Source organism: Schistosoma haematobium, chromosome 6 (assembly GCF_000699445.3).
Source record: "Schistosoma haematobium chromosome 6, whole genome shotgun sequence".
Taxonomy (NCBI): domain Eukaryota; kingdom Metazoa; phylum Platyhelminthes; class Trematoda; order Strigeidida; family Schistosomatidae; genus Schistosoma; species Schistosoma haematobium.
Genome location: NC_067201.1, coordinates 3,995,649 through 4,015,847, shown reverse-complemented (window position 1 = coordinate 4,015,847; position 20,199 = coordinate 3,995,649). Strand labels below are relative to the sequence as shown.

General features: G+C 32.2%; 1 protein-coding gene across 2 annotated transcripts in view; it reads left to right on the top strand.

Annotated features, from left to right (window-relative positions):
- MS3_00008350 (uncharacterized protein) overlaps window positions 1–20,199 on the top strand; it is a 141,083-nt gene that overhangs the window by 43,795 nt on the left and 77,089 nt on the right. The window contains exons 2-4 of one of the 2 annotated variants that reach the window (XM_051216713.1): window positions 2,233–2,281; window positions 8,794–9,503; window positions 9,549–11,311. In XM_051216713.1, the coding sequence (XP_051065304.1) occupies window positions 2,233–2,281; window positions 8,794–9,503; window positions 9,549–9,626 (837 nt within the window). In that variant the 3' untranslated portion in view covers window positions 9,627–11,311. Of the gene's footprint in view, window positions 1–2,232; window positions 2,282–8,793; window positions 9,504–9,548; window positions 11,312–20,199 lie in introns of those variants that run through there. The other variant, XM_051216712.1, reaches the window with a different exon arrangement.

Genomic DNA, 20,199 nt, shown 5'->3' with positions numbered 1-20,199 from the left:
TTCAGAAATGTCAAGATAGTTTATTCGTTTTTTGGTTTATCCATTAGATGGTTATATCAGAAAAAATAGTTACTTTCATGGTTGTTCTTTTGATTTTTGTCTAATCTAAACTTTTGGTCAGTTTTCATGCAATAGCATTGTTTATTGTACACAGATTGCTAAATAATACTTACGATTGTCTAGTAATATACGTTTATTTTTACAGTGTGGGGTTGTTGAGATTGCTAGATTTTATTGAGATCCCTAACTGACCAAAAATATATAATCATTGAGAACTGGAAGCACTAGATACCCGTTTCTTTCTAGTACAGAACTCCTTAGAAGTGCACATCCATTACCTCGTACATAGTGATGTAACACAGAACCTTCGATTTGCGTGTAAGTGCTTAATATCTAGACTTTTGAATCTCGATCCATTGTTGTGATAATTTGACTTCAATCAACCCATGATATCAGACGACAATCTTCGATTGTATCGGGTAATTATGTTTGTTCCACCTGATACAGTTTAGCTTTACTTGTCACAGTTTATGACTTACTTACTTACTTACGCCTGTTACCCCCAATGGAGCATAGGCCGCCGACCAGCATTCTCCAACCCACTCTGTCCTGGGCATTCTTTTCTAGCTCCATCCAATTCTTGTTCATTTTTCTCATGTCTATTTCCATTTCCCGACGTAATGTGTTCTTTGTTCTTCCTCTTTTCCTTTGGCCTTGAGGATTCCATGTGAGGGCTTGTCTTGTGACGCAGTTGGGTGCTTTCCTCAATGTGTGTCCTATCCACTTCCAGCTCTTCTTCCTGATTTCTTCCTCTGCTGGGATCTGGTTTGTTCTATCCCACAGTTGGTTGTTGCTAGTAGTGTCTGGCCAACGGATCCGAATTATTTTGCGTAGACAACTGTTAATAAACACCTGTATTTTGTGGATGATGGCTTTCGTAGTTCTCCAGGTTTCTGCCCCATACAGTAGAACTGTGTTAACATTTGTATTGAAAATCCTGACCTTGATGTTGGTTGACAGTTGTTTCGAGTTCCAGATGTTCTTCACTTGTAAGTATGCTGCTCTTGCTTTACCGATCCACGCCTTACAGTTTCTGACTAGAACTCCTTCCTTTCTTCCTTCTCGAAGTTAGCCACTAGTAAGCACATGATCGATTTGTGGTTACATTGAAATTCAACAATCTTCACAACCATGTACTAGCTGTTTAAATTTTATATTATCATATTGTTTAAAATATATTCGTTACTTAATCTAGTATATAAATTAACAGGTTAGCAAAACTGTAGAATTGACATGACAAGTTTAGTTCATCCTTGAATTGGAGTTGTGTTGTGAAGTTGAAACTTTGTTTTTGATAACCATTTGAAGTAATCATTGAAGAGCTTAGTTGACATGGCTTAGCATTGGTTTCTTATCTTCTTTTAAATCTTTATTTACTGTATCTCCACTACTATCGACAATATTATTCTGAGTGTTTTCGTTTATATTATTGAAATATTTTGTGGGTGCACATTTTTTAAACTTCAATCTTATGATCTTGGTAAGTAACTGTTAATTGTTATTTGACGATTTATATTTGAAAGAGATGACAAATTCAGAAGTCTATGGGCTTTTGAAGTAATACATCTTGGTGTATAAATATGAGATAAAATCGATTTATTCATTTGTATCTCTTAAAACCGTCATAGTGTTACGCTAGGTTACTATTGAGAGAGAAAAAAATGTTGTGAAAGAAGGTTTTGAATTTCATGTATAATTTAAATCCTTGTTCTGTGCATAGAATGATATACTTACCTTCGAGTTACAGGGTTATTAGTATGAAAAATACGCTGAAACAAATGAAGATGAAGTGTTATTTACAAATCGTTTATTCAATGAATAGATTTACATTTGTATAGTTTATTTTGAATCCTTATTACTTTCGATCATCATGTTACATTTAGTTGTTTCAATTGTATCACACATCTCAACTAAAAAAGAATTTGATTATCCGCTATCTAATAGTTACATCTAACAGTTAGTGACTCCATGAATTAATGCCGCTATTATTATTATTATTATTATTATTATTATTATTAAGTTAGTTTGAGATCTTCTAATCATTTGTCAATCTATTGTCTTTTGTTTTGTGATACTGATGATTAAAATTAGGGTTGTACATTGTTATTGTATTAATATTGTTTTTCTTATCGCTATATTTATTTAACTTATTCTGTTCATTCTATTTAATAGATACCAAAAATATTTGATTTATTTGGTAAAAATGGTGGAGCCTCTTCGTGTAAGTCAATATTTATTTCATCTCTTATCTTATTGATTATCATACTATAAACATTAAAATGCATTTTTCTTTTAAATATAAGGGTTACACTTCTTCTACTTGAAGTTTTTTGTTGTTGTTCGGAAAAACGATGAAGTCTATACGACCAAACCATCCAGCTCATAGAATAAAACTCTATTAAAAAGAACCACATTAACTAATGTACCAATAATTTCGAATGATTCTTGACAAATTCTAGACAATTTTAATAGTTGAGATTATCAGTCGTTTGAAGCTAGACCATCATGGAAAACTTGCAAGGACTAGACAGCCACTTCGTCCTATTGTGGGACTCCTCAGCAGCACGCATCCACGATCCCGCCTCGTCAGATTCCAACTCAAGACCTATCAGTCTTGTGAGTGAACGCTTAACCACTAAACCAATGAGCCGGCCGGCATTCAACAGTGTTAATGTCTAACTTCAACTAATCCATGAAATTGAGCCACACATCCACCATTGTCATCAGTGAGTTACTATCTCACTACAGACCTAGTTGAACTTCACTGGTCACTGCTTCTCACTAGAACTGAAGGAAATAGCTGTTGAAGCATATGTTGATTAATATCAGAAGGGGTTTGTTATAGACATATTCAACATAGCACAACTCGATATGTTGGGTGAAAAACAAGCAAACATAAAAGTCAGGTCTAGTAATGAAATCTTTGGTGAAAATCCCACGTCAATATATACGGATAAAACGTACTTGAAAATGTTGGCTACAACATACTTAGTGAATATTAAAGATTCCGTAGATAGATCTTAGCTGAGTCTGTACTATAGCAGAGTAAAAATCTAAATAAAAAGAAAAGAAAAGAAGTCTCTCTTCATCATATTAAATAAGTAAAGTTCAAATAAATATTTGGAAGGAGTTAGACATAAACATCGTTGAATGCCAGTTGAATGTGGTCTAGAAGTTAAGCGCTCACACGCAAGACTATTAGGTCCTGGTTTCGAATCTCACGAAGCGAGATCGTGGATGAGTACTACTGAGAAGTTCCACAATAAGACGAAACATCCATCCATTGCTTCCATGTTTTCCATGATGGTTGGAGGTATCAAAAAACAACCCTCAACTTATTCACCTCTATTTATAATTTACATTTATTCCATAATAAAGATCACTTTTACTGATGTTTCTATTAAATAAAATGTCGATCATGAATAATACTGATTAGTAAAAAAATTAAATCAAATTCAATTTAATCTAATTTCATTCATTCATTCATTATCTTATCTGACCTAAAAGAGATAGGCATCTCTCTCATCAACATCAATAAGTTCAATATTAATAATAATAATCATCATCATCATAATGAAATGATTGAGACCCTTTGGAAATATCAAAATTTTCTCTAAATCTATTTTTATTTACCTTTTAACCTTAGAATTATTTTGTTACAATGTATATTACATAATACTATTTGTTGTTCTATCATTCTATCTCTTAACATGTTTATTGTCTTGATATTATGTGATTAATTTGTATTGCTTAATTTGCCAATTTTCATTCATAAATAAAAGGGTACATCATTTAATGTAATGCACATACATACACACACACATAGGTGGGCATGTGTTGTGTATGTGGGTGCGTTGTGTATTCATTGTGAATATACATAGGTGAATTAATGTGAGAACAATGATGGAACAATTCTTTTACATAACTCATTTTGTACAACAATAAACTTCATATATGTGTATTAGTATTATTATTAGTACTACTAATAATACGTTGATTGTTAACGAGGATCCCCTATGCCAGTATGAATCTAATTAATGCATTATAAAACTTATAATAGATAAATATAATTACAAGTATAGTAATATATATACAACCGGTAATATTCCGACTTATCGATTATTGAGTAATAACCATTGCTATATGTGTCTAGTCATAAGGTCCTTATGGATTGAATTTTTCTCTGCATAATATTTATGAAATTATTAGGTTAAATAAAGATGACATGAGATTGTTTTAATATTAGATGATAGTTGAAGGTGGTTAGTAAAAGAATATCTCTAAGTAACATTTATGTTCGTTGAAATCTATCAAAGAAATTGATACATATGATTTCATCAGTTAAGTTTGGAATTATCATTATTACTAGTGTTATATATAGAAACATCTTCAACTAAAAATGTTCGATCAAGTTTATACATTGAATAAAATAGAAATCAAATGTCTATGACTAAAAACCACTAATCATTCATTGATGTATTAAGGTATATTCATACAATTGATCACAACATTTACATGTTAGTTCATTGAAGTTAATCAACAAGAAACCGTAGATCTAGGTCTCGTGATAGTTGATCCTGATTAACTAGGCAAATATAACTGTAATCTTTAGGGAACTGATGCATCATCTATTCTCACATTCTATAACATTATTACTGAGCTATTCAGGTCACAGCTGATATCCTGTACAACTGGTACATTTACATTGATTTATCACGAACTATTAACACTAAGGACTAGACAAGCATGATATACATCACTATCTCATTATCATTTAACATAAATAATTAACTGTTTCATAAATCAAACCATTTAATGCCGCTTTAGTTTAAACAGTCATATATTAAGAGTAGGTCTTACTTAAAAGATCTGATTGGAAGCCAACTACCTGAATAAATAATTTTTCATTACAACAAAACTAAGATTTCAATGGTTAAGATCATCAGTCAATTGAAGCTAGACCATCATGGAAAACTTGGAGGCACTGGATGACCGTTTCGTCCTATTGTGGGACTCCTTAACAGTGCACATCCACGATCCCGCCTCGCGATATTCGAACCCAGGACCTATCAGTCTCGCGCGCCAACGCTCAACCTCTAGACCACTGAGCTGGCCGGCATCCAATGGTGTTAATGTCTAACTTCAACTAATCCACGAAATTGAACTACTCATCCACCATTGTCACCAGTGAGTTTCTATCTCACAACAGACCTGGTTGAATTCCACTGGTCACTGCTTCTCATTAGAATTCCAGGAAATACCTCTTGAAATCAGTCACTAATGAGCATATGTTGATTATTATCAGAAAGGGTTTTGTGGATATTATAATGATTTCAATGGATAAACAAACTGAACTCTCACACACACATACACACAACTACAAATATCATATAGATTTATAAAAGTTTTGTTTGTTTGTTTTTTTCCACCATCAAAAGTTAGACATTAACACCGTTGAATGCCGGATCAGTGGTCTAGTGTTTAAGTGCTCTCTCGTGAAACCAGTAGGTCTTGGGTTCGAATCTCGCAGAGGGCGAGGTCTTGGATGTGCATTGCTGAGGAGTCCCACAATAGGACGAAACGGCCATCCAGTGCTTCCAGGTTTTCCATGGTGGTCTAGTTTCAATTGACTGATGATCTTAACCATTGAAAACTAAGATTGTCGTACAAGTTTTATTACAGACAAATTTACATACACACACACAAAATAAATAAATAAACATGTTTTCTTTCTATTTCATAATATGACTTTAATAATCTAATTTATAAGTCGTCTGTGGGTTAATTTTTAAATCTAAGCAATTTTATAAAGACTAAAAATAAACTTTTCAATGTCTGAATTAAATAAAACTTAGTTTAACAACATTAAATTGAAAATTGATCTATTCTATTTCATCATTATATATTGAATAACATCTAAGAAGTGATGAGATTATAATTTATGAACGACCTTCGAATGACGCTTAAGTGATCTTGAAAGTGTTCACCTAATAACCAAGACCAAATAAAGGTTATAAACCTGTGTGAAGAATTAGAATTATGATTTACAGTTGATGATTAAATTTGAGAATTAGGTTTAATGCCAAAACACTATTTAGCCAAATAAATGAGTGATTTTCGCGCCAAAATTCAAGACCTCTTATCTTATACCTGATTGGTTCGTCCATTGATTATCGTCTCACCGAAAAATGATATACACCAAAACCATTCGTCTTCCCTCTTCTTCTTCTTCTTATTATTATTATTATTATTCTTATTCTTATTATTATTATTCTATGTACAATTTATATTTTCCTTCTTTTAGAGTACATCAAATCACTTTTAATTCTATATTAAAAGAGAACTAATAATAATAATAGTAATTCATATTTACAAATATTGCATTAAAAAAATGTAATAATATAAAGAAAAAAAAGAGAAAAGAAAAGAAAAAGGAACAAACTGTTATTCACTTATTGAATTACTAAAGAAAAATTTCTTATATTAGGATTATTTGTCATATTAATAATAATAATAATAATAGTAGTAGTAGTAGTAGTGATAATAATAATAATATAAGTAGTAATAGATTTTCTCTGTTTAGTTTAACATTGTCAGCGGCTAGGCATTAATCAAATACAAATAAATTTCCTTATCATTGGACATTGTTCATTCTGTCTTTAAGTCAGTTTAATATATGTTGGGCGGTATATTCATATCTAGTCAAATATATATTTCGCCATATATATATATATATAAAGTGCTTGTAGCTATATGAGTGTTGCAGAACAAAACAATGAATAATCTTAGCGATTGCTTAGATGATTAAATGTATCATATAATGTCTAAACAAAAGAATGAGAGCGAAATAGAGCAGCAAGGTGTTAATTGTTTCTTTTTTGTTGCTTTTGTTGTTGTTTAAGTCTCTTTTTCTTCTTTTATACTGTTTATCTCTAATGTATGATTTCTGTAAAATAGAAATTCTACTAATTTGACATTAACTATAGTACTACTACTACCACTTACAAGTAGTACATACTAAAGGAATGTTTTCTTTCTTTCTTAAAATGGAAAAAGAAAAAAAACAATTAATTAAATAATTAATTAATTATCTATTATTATATTACAATAAGATGTTTAATGATAACCTTAAATTATTTCTCAAATTGATATTCATTATTAATATTCAGTCATTGAAGTACTTTGACTTCTTCTATAAGTAAATGAATAATCACTATGTTGTATTGATGGGATTTTAAATTTAGGAAAAAACATCTTTCCTTCTTTTTAATGTCATGGTTAAACATGTTGTTCCCTCACTGAAATTGTAAAATTTAATTGGAAGTTTATAGTGCAAAAACAAAACAAAACAAACAAACAAACATCAGAATAGAATAGGAAATATGCAAATGAACTTAAGAGGGTACATGAAGTAGATCAAGTATATATATATATATATTGTGGGACTCCTCAGCAGTTCGTATCCACGATCCCGTTTTGTCAGATTCCAACCTAGAACCTATCGATTTCGCGCGTGAACATTTAACCTCTAGACCACCGATCCAGCCGGTATCCAATGGTGTTAATGTCTAACTTCAACTAATCCACGAAATTGAGCCACTTTACCCCATTGTCTTTAGTATTTGCAGGTTTTCCATAGTGATCTAGCTTCAATTGACTCATATGCTCAACTATTAAAATTATTATAATATCCACAAAAACCCCTGATATATATATTAGAATATTCTGGAACATTGACAGTAGTAAATGAGCGAAAGGAGACGGAGTAGAAACAAGTGACTATGTAATTTTTTAAAAAAAACGCTTAACACTTATGCCTTCTCCTTATAATATTCATAAGTTGGTTGTACAGCGTATATATCGACATGGTTTATAAATATCTTACTACTGTTAGTGTTATTTCCTTAGAACTTCATTAGTAGTTCGTATTAATATTTCAAAATAATTGATAGTTATGATGTAATGATAATAAATACCAGTTGGGAAGAGTATTCTTAACAAACAAGAGAACATGGGACCACAGATACACAAAAAGTCAGAATGATCAGTAAACATCAGTAAAAACATTCAAGCGGTTAAATTAACCAAGATATTTTCGAGTTATCGAGCTTTTTCTACCATTCAAGGTATCTTATTATCTGTTTCAACTGTTTTGTGTATATTCCATTCAGAAAGTTATATATATATCCTAAAGACATGGTTTGTATTACTTAAGTACCAAATTTTATAGATATTTGTATGAGAACCTTTAACTTTTACTCTTAATCTACTTTAACTCATAGTTTAGCTTGTCGTGTATTTAAATGTTTAAACTATCCTATGATGGAGCCGTGCTTCAGTTGTAAAGGTGTTTGTCTTCTAGCCATTAAATCTCAGGTACAAATCTTGCTCTACCTACTTCAATTTGAGAAACGAGATAGCATCATTAGCCCTTACATTCATAGTGTTGCTCATATCCGCGTACTTGGTGAGTGAGTTAAGTTAGTTTTTAATTCACCTTAATCAGTGTGTTTCTTCAACTTCACAAAATAACTTGTAGTTTACCACTTATTTTTTTTAAAAAATATTCGCTTCTGTACAGCAATCATTTATTTGAAGAAAAGAAAATAACGTTTTAACATGTTCTTACTGTCCATGGTTGGAGATGTCACATTATTGTGCCTTCAATTCTCATTAATACTATCTTCATTTTTATTATAAAAAAAAACGAAAATACATCTCTTTTTTCTTTAGTATTCAAAATGCCATTTCCAACTGATCCTCGTTTGGCCAGTTATTTTCTACCTGGTTATCCTGCTGCAATCGCGGCTGCTATGGCAGCTGTAAATGCTGCCTCTTATTCATTATCATCTTCACCATGTTTAACAACATGTTCATCATCTTCGTTACCATCCATGACTAAACCAACTTCTTCAATATGGAATATGACTCCTGCTGCTGTTGTCGCGGCGGCTGCTGCTGCGGGAACAGCATCTTCTTTCTGGTCAACTGGTTGCAGCGGCGGTGGTGGTTCATCATCTGCTTCTTCTGGTTATGCAAGTTCTGAAGGTAGTGGAGGCAGTAATGGTACTAATGGTTCGAATTGGTTGCATCATTCAGCAATATCACCAGGTAGTAGTAGTAGCATAGGTGGGAGTGGCGGCAGTGGAGGTGGGAGCTGTGGCAGTGGTTTCAGTTTCTTACAATATCCTTATTCTCGTCAGCATAATTTATTTAATCAGAAACATTATCTACGAACATCAAATGATGATGATTTAATTTCATGTATAAGAAGAGAATCACCATGTTTCGATCGATCAGTATATTTTTCAAATAACAATATTAATAATAATAACACTAATTTTTCATATGCAGAAAATCATCCTATTGACTACAATTTATCTGGTCAAATTTCGAGATTTTCTAATTTATACAATGATCCTGTCAAGAATTCAGCAAGTTTGGTAAGTATGCTTATATATATATATATATATCTTTTTGTTTACTAGTTTTTCTCCTGGTTTTGTGTTGTTGGTGTCTTCTTTGTTTCGGGGGAGGGGGAAAGGTTTTTGACAGTGTATAAATAAAGTGGGGAGAAAGAAAATTAAACAAAAAATTTTTTTAAAACAATTTCAATTAATTTATGAGTTGTTTTCTGTTTTTTAACAATAATGATTCGTTCACTTGGTATTGTTTTACTTGTTACTTCCCATTGTTATTTAGGACTGTAATTGATCAGTCTCATGTTGGCATATGTGCATCTTGTGAGGATTGCCTCAATATAGCCTTAAGTCACAAGCTTTTTAAGCAAAGATAGATATTGGCTAGCAGTGGAATTCAGTTTGACGCACGTTTCATCCTATTTGGGACTCATCAGCTGGATGTACTTGCATCCAAGAGTTGCTTAAAATGCTTGTAACTTAAGGCTATATCGGAGCAATCCGCACAGGATGCACATATGCCAATAAGAGACTGGTCAATTGCAGTCCTAAATAACAATAGGAAAATACAAGTAAAACAACATCAAGTGAATTTAAACTTTACCCCATTGCACAAGCAGGCTATCAGGACTCAGTAGCTAAGTAGATAACGCGATGGTATTTAAAGCGAACGGTACTGAGTTCGAGTCCTAGAGTGGACATCAACTCTGCAATGCATGTACATCCATCTGACGAGTTCTAAATAGGACTAAACGCTTGTCCTGGACTCCACTGCTAACCACTATCCATCTTTGCTTAAAGCAATGATTCGTATTACTTTTCAGTTATTTTGTTTATATTGTCTTTTTTATATTGTACACTGTGTGTGTTTGTTTTTATTTATTTATCCAGATGACTAACTTGTTACAAACTACTATCTTTTTTTTCTTTGGCATAATTCTCTGCTTCTTTTTCGTCTTGTTTAGGTTACTTTAATTTAGGTTATTTAGCCAAAATAAATGATACACAGTATTGTTTAGTATAGAACTTTATTAAAGATGAATGAATGAAGTTTTAGACTGGATAAATTTTTTTAATTATTTTGTAATTGAAAGAGATAGAAAGAGATAAAGAATATTACATATAAGTTCATGTGATTGTGATCACATTGACAAGTTGTCAAGACCACATTGTTTATTTAACCTTCTTCTTTGGGCACTTTCATTGGTGTGGCCAACTAAGAATTGAAAACTGATCTTATTCTCGTAACAACACTTAAGTGTCATACTATTGATAGCGTTATTAGAATGATTCTACATTTAACATTGTTCTAAGTTGCTATGATGTTCAATGAAACAAAAAATATTTTTCTGTTAAAGGAACTACTTCAAATCAGGTAGTATTACTAGCAATCGTTTTAGATTTGTCTGGAACCTGGTATACATTCCGTTTATCACTTTACAACTTTTCATATTACTCCACTTCTAATCGTACGCTTATAAGGCTGAATAATTAAAACCAAAAAATGTTCCATTGATAGCTTTTTCAGTAGTATAGGAATTACATATAAGATAAGTTGATAAATCTCATTACTCTTACCATGTCTATATAACTGCTCGTCTCGTGGCTAGATATGTTCTCAATTTGTCAACTTTATAAACATGAAATATTATCACAATTACCATTACTTATCATTTTCCCCACGTTCTAACACTCATTCATTCAACTGACAGAGAATTAAAAGATGAAAATTGTCAAATGTAAAGTTATCAGAAGGGGTTTGTGGAGATTTTAGAAATTTTCACAGATTGAAATCATGAGTCAGTTGAAGCTAGACCACCATTGAAAACCTGGAAGCACTGGATGGCCGTTTCGTCCTATTGTGGGACTCCTCAGCAGTGCGCATCCACGATCCCGCACCCCACGGGATTCGAATCATCTGCTCACTGGTGACTGACTTCAAGAGATATTCCTGGAGTTCTAGTGGGAAGTCGTTACCAGTGGAGTACAACCAGGTCTGTTGTGAGATAGGAACTCACTTAAGACAATGGTATATGATGGCGCAACTTCGTGGATTGGTTGAAGTTAGACATTAACACCGTTGGATGCCGGCTCAGTGGTCTAATGGTTAAGTGCTTGTGCGCGAAGCCAGTAGGTCCTGGGTTCGAATCCCGCGGGGTGCGGGATCGTGGATGCGCACTGCTGAGGAGTCCCATGCTAGGACGAAACGGCCATCCAGTGCTTCCAGGTTTTCCATGGTGGTCTAGCTTCAACTGACTCATGATTTCAATCTGTGAAAATGTAAAGTTAGTTTTGATCATAGATTGACATTAACCGACAGTACTATTAAAAACCTACAATCACTTTATAACAGTGTACGTATTCAATTATTTCACATAAAAAAAATCCAAATCAGAAGTGTTATAGTGATTGTGATATGTTTTAAGGCACTAAATAAGAACCTAGTATATTCTCATATTACCAACTTTTATCCATTTATATTATATATATATTATTTAACATTCATTCATCAACTGAATATATCTGATTCCCAGAGATTGATTAAAATTTCAGTTCTAAACATCAAATAATACAATCTTAGAAGGAACCATTTAACTTATTTTGTACAATGATAACAAACTTGATACATCTTACATAGTCTATAAATAAATAAGGAAAGTTATACGTATTATGTTATTTGCAAGTTTGTTTTATCCTAGAGAAAATGAAGATTATTTAAACCCAACAATTGCGGTGTGATAGAAGATGTTGTTGACATTTCATATTCCCATCTGAATGTAGTTTGTTCTTTGAATGAATATATAGACAGACTACTGAATGATGCTCTTTTTTTTGTCTTCTCTCATCTATTTACCTCTTTACTCTTAATGACTGTCATAGTTGTTGTTCAGATTTCATGTTGACACCTGTTTGTTTGTTTTTCTTCTCTTCCTTTCATATCATGACATGATTAGGAAAATTGATGTAAATCATATGAAGTACAAGTTCTTTCTTGTTGAATTCAATTATTCAGTTTGTTTTACCGTGTGAAGTATATTTAATGTTATATTATATCAAATATCATTACTATTATTAGTATTATCACTTTGTTTAATCCGACAAACACAAAACCCTGTTAATAAATAAACATAGAGAAAAAGAGAATGTTAAAACGACAAAACCGGTTGCATTACCACTAATAGTAAAGTTTATAGGTATCCCCCATATAGTCACAAAAAGTATCATTCAAGCAAACTCTTAGTATATATATAATAGAACTTGATCTCGTCGAACCCTTCTTTCTTCTTCTTCTTCATTTTAACGATATTTATCAGCGTATTTCTTTTTTTTTTTATTGTTCTATCCATATCTATGTGCAACAAGTTTAATCAATAAAAACCTCAAGATTATTTAACTCAATTCGAACTAATTATTATTTTACCACATGCAATTATATCATCATACATGGTTTCATGCTTTACACGCCCAATTTATTATCATTATTCTTTTTCTTATTATTATTACTATTATTGCGCGAGCGCTCATTAATCTTATTATTTATAATTATTAAAGAATAATCTATACTATTCATTGTTTATAGGTGACTTTATACAATTGTATTGAGCATGTAAATACAATTGAGCGTTCTTTCTTCTTCTCCTTCTTCTTCTTCATCGTCTTTTGAATAGAAGGAGCAATGTCAACAATAGAGAATAATCGGGAAGAGTAAAAATAAATAAATAAATAATAATAATAGTGATAATAATAACTACGGAATAGGAATAGTCACTTGTTCACTGTTCGTTCAAATTAAATGATACATGCGCACACATAAACTTGGCATTAGTGACCCCGCCTCTTTTTCCTCTTCTTCTCTTTATTTATTTTATAAATTTATATTATTTACTTATTATTGTTTGATTTCATTATTATTTCTTTGAAGAAAATAACTTAGATTATAGTATTAAGCATAAGAATATGAATAGAAGTGAGAAATAGGGTATTCCGATATGTACATTTTGAATATAAAGCAATTCTTTCTTTTTTAAAGCATTAAAAATTCACTATATTATTTCATTGTATATTAATAAAATAAGACTGATAGATTCTGAGTTCAAATCTCGCGAGGCGGGGTTGTGAATACACACTGATGAAGAGTCCCATTTTGGGATGAAACGGCTGTCCAGTGATTCCAAGTTTTTCATGATGGTCTAGATTCAATTAACTAATGATTTCAATGAATAAAATGTACAATATTAATGGTACTTTGTTTTCGTCTCTTTTTTTTATAAACGTAAAATTAACCATCTTAGGAATTTGTTAAACTTGTATCGAGTGAGTTATTTAATATGATTCCTATGCAGATTAGATGGTTATACACTGGCTAGTTTAATACTGTGAGGTAATATATGCAGTAGGTGTTTATTTTTTATTTGAATTAATCTTATAATGTAGGGACTTTTAAGATATTTCATTGAAATCATGAACCGAACTAAGAAAATCATTGGAAACTTGAAAGCACTAGATGGCTATTCTGTTTCACCATGCGACTACTCATCAATGCGTATTTACAATTCCGAATGCGGGGAATCGTACCAAGGACCTTTGGCCTCATGCACAAACGCTAAACCTCTAGACCAATAAGCCGGTATCTAACAGCATTAATGTCTGACTTTAACAAATCCACGACATTGATATCGTCTCAGTTGAAATGTTAGTGTTACTTACTGGTTGTCGTTTGTATTGTTATTCTAAGTAAAATTCCGAGATATTGAATGTACAAAGACTTCCACCCCTGCAGTTTCTGACATACATGAGCACAAGCACTCTTTCAGGGAAGGCTGATGGTCACCTCTTCCTAATATTTGCTACTTTATCCTTTTATTATGTCTTTGACCTGTTTTGTAAGGCCGCTGGCTTTTTAGACATACGGCAGACACTCTTTCAGCTTATGTTCCTTGTGCTAACCCACGCGTGTACCTTTTGCATATACATGAACTAAACAAGTTGAGACTCAATGGAGTTCATATCCATAAGCATACACATCGAGCATCCCACAAGATTTTAGTGAGCCCTCAAATTGAAACCCAATTAATTCAGTTTACATTAGAGTGGTGGATTAGTCCGACCGCCCAAATTAGCTAACAAGGTTGCTCTCACTACCCAGCAGTGCCATAGCGAGTCTTTGAGTTGGATTTTACTACTGTAAGAAATATGTTAAAAGGTAACTCGTTTAAAACACGATAAACTTGTGTAACCTACGAATATCCTCTATTTTAAAGGCGACGTTTCACAACCACAAAGTGGAACGGAGCGAAATTTAACACAGTTAACTCGTTCTTTAGTCGGCAGATGAATATCTCTACGCCACAAGTAACTGAAGGACAATAATTTGTCGGTCTCTTTTTGAGATATGCTCAACCTGTGAGAATTACCTCGGTATTACCATCCACATGATCAGTCACATCCAATTAGGAAAAAACTCACGTAGTAAATCCCACTACTAGTCAACATCCAATCCTAATGAACTCTTCATCTCAGTTACTTTGAATTGATATTGTTGTTTTATACTTTAATTTGTTTATCCATTCTTCAGTTTAAAAAACAAGACATGATTATACTGGTTAGATCGTTTTTGAGGTATTTATTTATTAGCATTATTTACTAGGTTTCTTCAGTAAGTGTTTTTATCGTTATTATCATTATTATTACTAAAACACACTGTTCCCTATAAATCAGCTAATGATGAAAATCGCGTTATTCATGTAATCACCTCATTCTTTATATCTTCAGTGTACTCTTTTGTCGTTGTTCACTCATACTTTTCTTGGTTTACTTGTTAAAATTGTTTTTCTGTCAGCCTTTTTTATACTTTCTTATCGCGAATACATGGACAGTTCGAATAGGTTTCTGAAAACAAGGTTTTCTAGCGATTGATCAGTAAGTAATAGTAATCAAATTCCATCTATGAAGTGACGTTTTTGTTGTTATCAGTCAGTCAGTTACAACGTCGAACGTTGTACATATGTACATCGGTTCAAGTTGCCATATTTCATAAACATAGATGGATGAAATGGTCAGAACAAATTCCAGAATAGTAGAAGTAGTAATAGAAAGCATTAGACATCGAAGATAGGGTCCAAGAAGAAAATATAAATTGGTGAAATAGAAAGAAAAAGTTGGGGAATTTAGAATCTCAATATTTGAGGGAAGACAAAGAATAGATGTACTTGTGCTATTGCAGACGATTTTGAACCATGTCACTCAGAGTCTAACCATTGGTCACGAAAATCACGTGGGCCTCAACCAGGTAGTCTGTACCTATTAACATGGATCATTCCAATTGTCGATGACTTCATGGACCGATGCCATGTTATTGTTTGGTCACCCCTAGTTTTCTACCAGCTAAGTCCAACACTAGAAAACGTCGGTCGTCATGGTACGCGGTGGTTAGGCATACGTGACACGTCTCAAACATGTCATTTGATGAACACTTACTACGTCATAAATCAATTTGTCATCCTCGTCTAGTATACTATTTCTAACACAGTCATTATTTACTCAGTAGTCCAAAAATACACGATCATTGCATCGTAAACACTTATAATCGAATACTAGTAACCTAAAAATATCCTCTGTTCGTGTGGTTTTTTGCTCTGGGTGACTTAACGTTGTGTGTAACATATTTCGATGTTCTTAGTTTTGTTTAGTGACAGAAGGAGAATGTCCTGAATTTATATTTTGCACTAATTTACATTAATCAAGTAGGCGTAGTTTCAATCTGACCCGAACGAATACGATCAGTGAAATTCGAACACGCGGATGTGATTTTAAAAAACCAAATAATGTTTGACACTACCATATAAACGTTTTTTTCAGTTAACGACACTAGAAGATTTCGATGTAGCCTTTGAAGCGAGATTCTGAAAGATTAAAAGCTGAATAGAACTGATGCAAAATAAGCTTCTTGCGACTTTTATGGTTAATATCCTTATACATTTTGTATAACCACCAACTATCCATTTTGCGGCTATATTCAAGTGTTTCTTACGATATGTATGTGTGTTTAACTTCCCAGTTAATCCAATGTAATAATATTAATGATGATGATGATGACCGAAGGTCCTGGTTTCGAATCCCGCATGCAAAATGGTGAATGTGTACTGCTGAGGAGTCCCATACTGGGACGAAACGGCCGTTCAGTGCTTCCAGATTTTCAATGGTGTTCTAACATTGATCCAGTCATAATCTCAAACAAAAATATATACATTGTGTCTTAGTAACTGGGTTGACATTACCTTTGCTGAAAATATTAATCCAACGAAATTGGTAATAATAATGGTTTTTGTGTATCTACTCCTTTCAGTCAGCTTATCATCATCTTTTCTAATTGTTATTATTTCGTTTCATTTCTCTTTATGGTTTCCATCACCTGTGTCAATAAGTTTATTATTATTATTATTATTATTATTATTATTACTGTTATTATCATTATCTTTATTAAGCAATGTCAGACTTAAGAGACTGAGTACAACTGTCAATCATTACTCTCTGTCTAATCACGTCAATTTCTCATTCATCCATTGAAATTTTATTATTGTATAAAGTCTATTTATGTGTATATTGTTTGTGTTGTTACTTTGGTCAATCCCTATTTTAAAGAATCATGTTTGTTCCGTTTACCAAAAGATAATAACTGTTTATTTCTCTTGTATGCGCACATGAATATGTGTGTGTGTGCGTTGATAGGTGAGTGTATTATATATATATATATATATATATATATATATATATATATATATATATATATGTTGATATGTATCATATCTATGTTTATAAACAGGTTGATTGATGTTGTCTATTATGATAAATATAATTTTACAAATAAAAAAAAGAAAGAATTTAACGGGACTACACATTATATACTGTATGATTATTACTAAGGTTTTTTTAATAATAATAGTAATCATCATATAAATGGTCTTGGCGCCTATTCACATTATACTTAATCATTTTGATGACTTCTCTCCAACCAACGACAATTCAAGTTTATTTCTATATTAATGATACTGACCACCATATCATTACTTTACTATTATTATTAGTATTATTATTATTATTTCAAATGATCCGTGCTTATATTAGTTGGATCATGTCATGTCATTGGTATTCATCATTTCTCAACTGTGAAATTTAAGTATTCTTACCTTTTTGTATATATACCTCCGCCCTCTATATATGTATATAGAATTGTTGATTGTTTATTTATATTTAAGTGGGAGATGTGTTTACCATATTTCTGTTATATTTATCTACTTTACTAAGGGCATGTTATCACGTGTTACTTTTTAATTTAGTTCATATGAAATGATATTCTTGAATAATATATATTTATATCAAAAGGGGTATTGTGGATATTATAGTAATTTCAATGGTTGAGATCATGAGTCAATTGAAGCTAGACCACCATGCAAAACCTGGAAGCACTGGACAGCCGCTTCGTTCTAGTATGGGACTCCTCAGTAGTGCTCATTCACGATCCCATCCCCCGCAAGATTCGAACCCAAGACCTATCAGTCTCGCGCTTGAACGTTTAACCACTAGATCACTGAGCCGGCCGGCATCTAACGGTGTTAATGTTAATGAGGAGTCCCAAAATAGGACGAAACGGCCATCCAGTGCTTCCAGGTTTTCCATGATGGTCTAGCTTTAACTGACTCATGATCTCAACCATTGAAATTAATATATAGTAATTCATTACTATGAAACACGATCTTTAAATATATATATAAGATACATAGGATCACATATGTTTTGGAATCATTGTTTGGCTATAAGTAGGAGTTATCGAATCTATTATTCTGAGGTTATATATAGGTCATTAAGTAGATGAGACAAAAAACTATCTTCAATTTAGATGATATGAAGTTAGTTGTATGACACCTGCCTAAATACTATTTACCATAATTCACCTTATTCTATTTACTCATTATTTATGTGAGTACAAATATTGATATGAATAGGTACCAGAATAAATATTATGAAGATATTGATGAATGAGGGAGAATATCATCATAAAAAATAATTAAATGAGTAAAATTAAGTGGGGCAGTAATTTGATGGGAAATTTAGTCCAGTTGAAATAATACAAGCAGAAAAGAATCTGTTAGGGAAGTTCCTCTTTTACAAATAAAGTTTTTAAAAACATATACAACAGGAACACCACTGACTTTTATTTCGAGTCATATATGAAAATATTTCAATCCATTGAGTTTTATTATCTTTCAGATCTTATCAGGTAGTCATGATGGACCGACAGATTCTAGTCTCATATAGCCTTCTTTTATGTCCCTGTTCCATCTCGTAAACTGACCAAGTTCCCACTTTTTCCAACCAACCTCAGCATCGGCAAACGAATAGGCAATGTAGAATTCGTTGGAATACATGTTCACACCATCGAAGCTAGTGTTTAAACGTAGTCGCCCTAACTGAGTCATCGTAAATCCTTGAACTTCCATATTACTGACAAGATGATATCACTGAATGTCAACGATTCTCTGGAGATAATCATAACTGAACATGGAGATTCGCCTAACATCCACAACTGGGAGGGGCAAGGATTCATGAGCATATAGCAGAACTGCTCACACTGTTGCGTTGTAGATTCAACTTTTTACAGCAAGACTAACTTCAAGACTCCAACAAAGATCAGTCAGATTAGCATAAACCTCTCTGGCTTTCATTAAGCACAGATTTATCTCATCAATCACGTTACCACCAATATTCACATAGCTACTCAGGTACACAGACTTTTTTACTACTTCTAATAAATCACCACCAAAAGTGTGTACATGTACTGGCTCCTATCAGTCTTGAAAGTAATGAAGTACATGTCTCACCTACGAACATTGATTGACAAATTATTTAATGTTGAATGCAGTATCATCCGTATATTTAAAATTGAAAAATCTCCACGTAACAGATTCCCTATACTACATAAGAAGGTTAGAAGTATGTACTTCAGGATATATTCATGAAATCTTTTACTACTCAATTGAACTGTGTCGTCAAATATGAAAATCCTACTTATGATCCTCAACATAATTTTAATCTATAGTGTTAGATTTTGTAAATGACATGACTCTAAATCAAGAATACTAATACTTCTTATAAGGATTTCATTAGAATATAAAACAATAGACCATATAACATTGTTTACTATCAGATAATCAGTAAAACTGATTGATTTTCTATTCATTTAATGTATAGTTCGTGTTCAAAGTTGAAACACAATAAAATATACTACTGTTATCATTTATTCATAGAAGATTTTAAAATACTTTATCACGATTTTTTCCCCTTTTCTCTCTTTCTTTCTTTTCTCTTTTCTTTTCTTTTCTTTTCTCTTTTTTTTGATAATGAGTGTATGTCGACAAATGATTATTGTCCAATTCCATAGTTTTTTTTCTCTTCTCTTCTTCAAAATACTAAAGTCAAGTCGACTTTTTGTTATCATATAATGTGATGCGTATAATGGGTGTTTCTCTTGAGTTGGCTTCTACTAAAGAAAGAAAGAAAGAAAAAATAACTGAATAAATTTTTATCGCCTTTTTTCATCTTTTCTTTTTTGTCTTTTATATTTCAATGTCTAATTATAATAAACAAATGTGTTTGTTTGTTTGTTTATTCCTTAGTGATGCTTCTTTCCATTCATTTATATTTGTGTATATATACATATCTA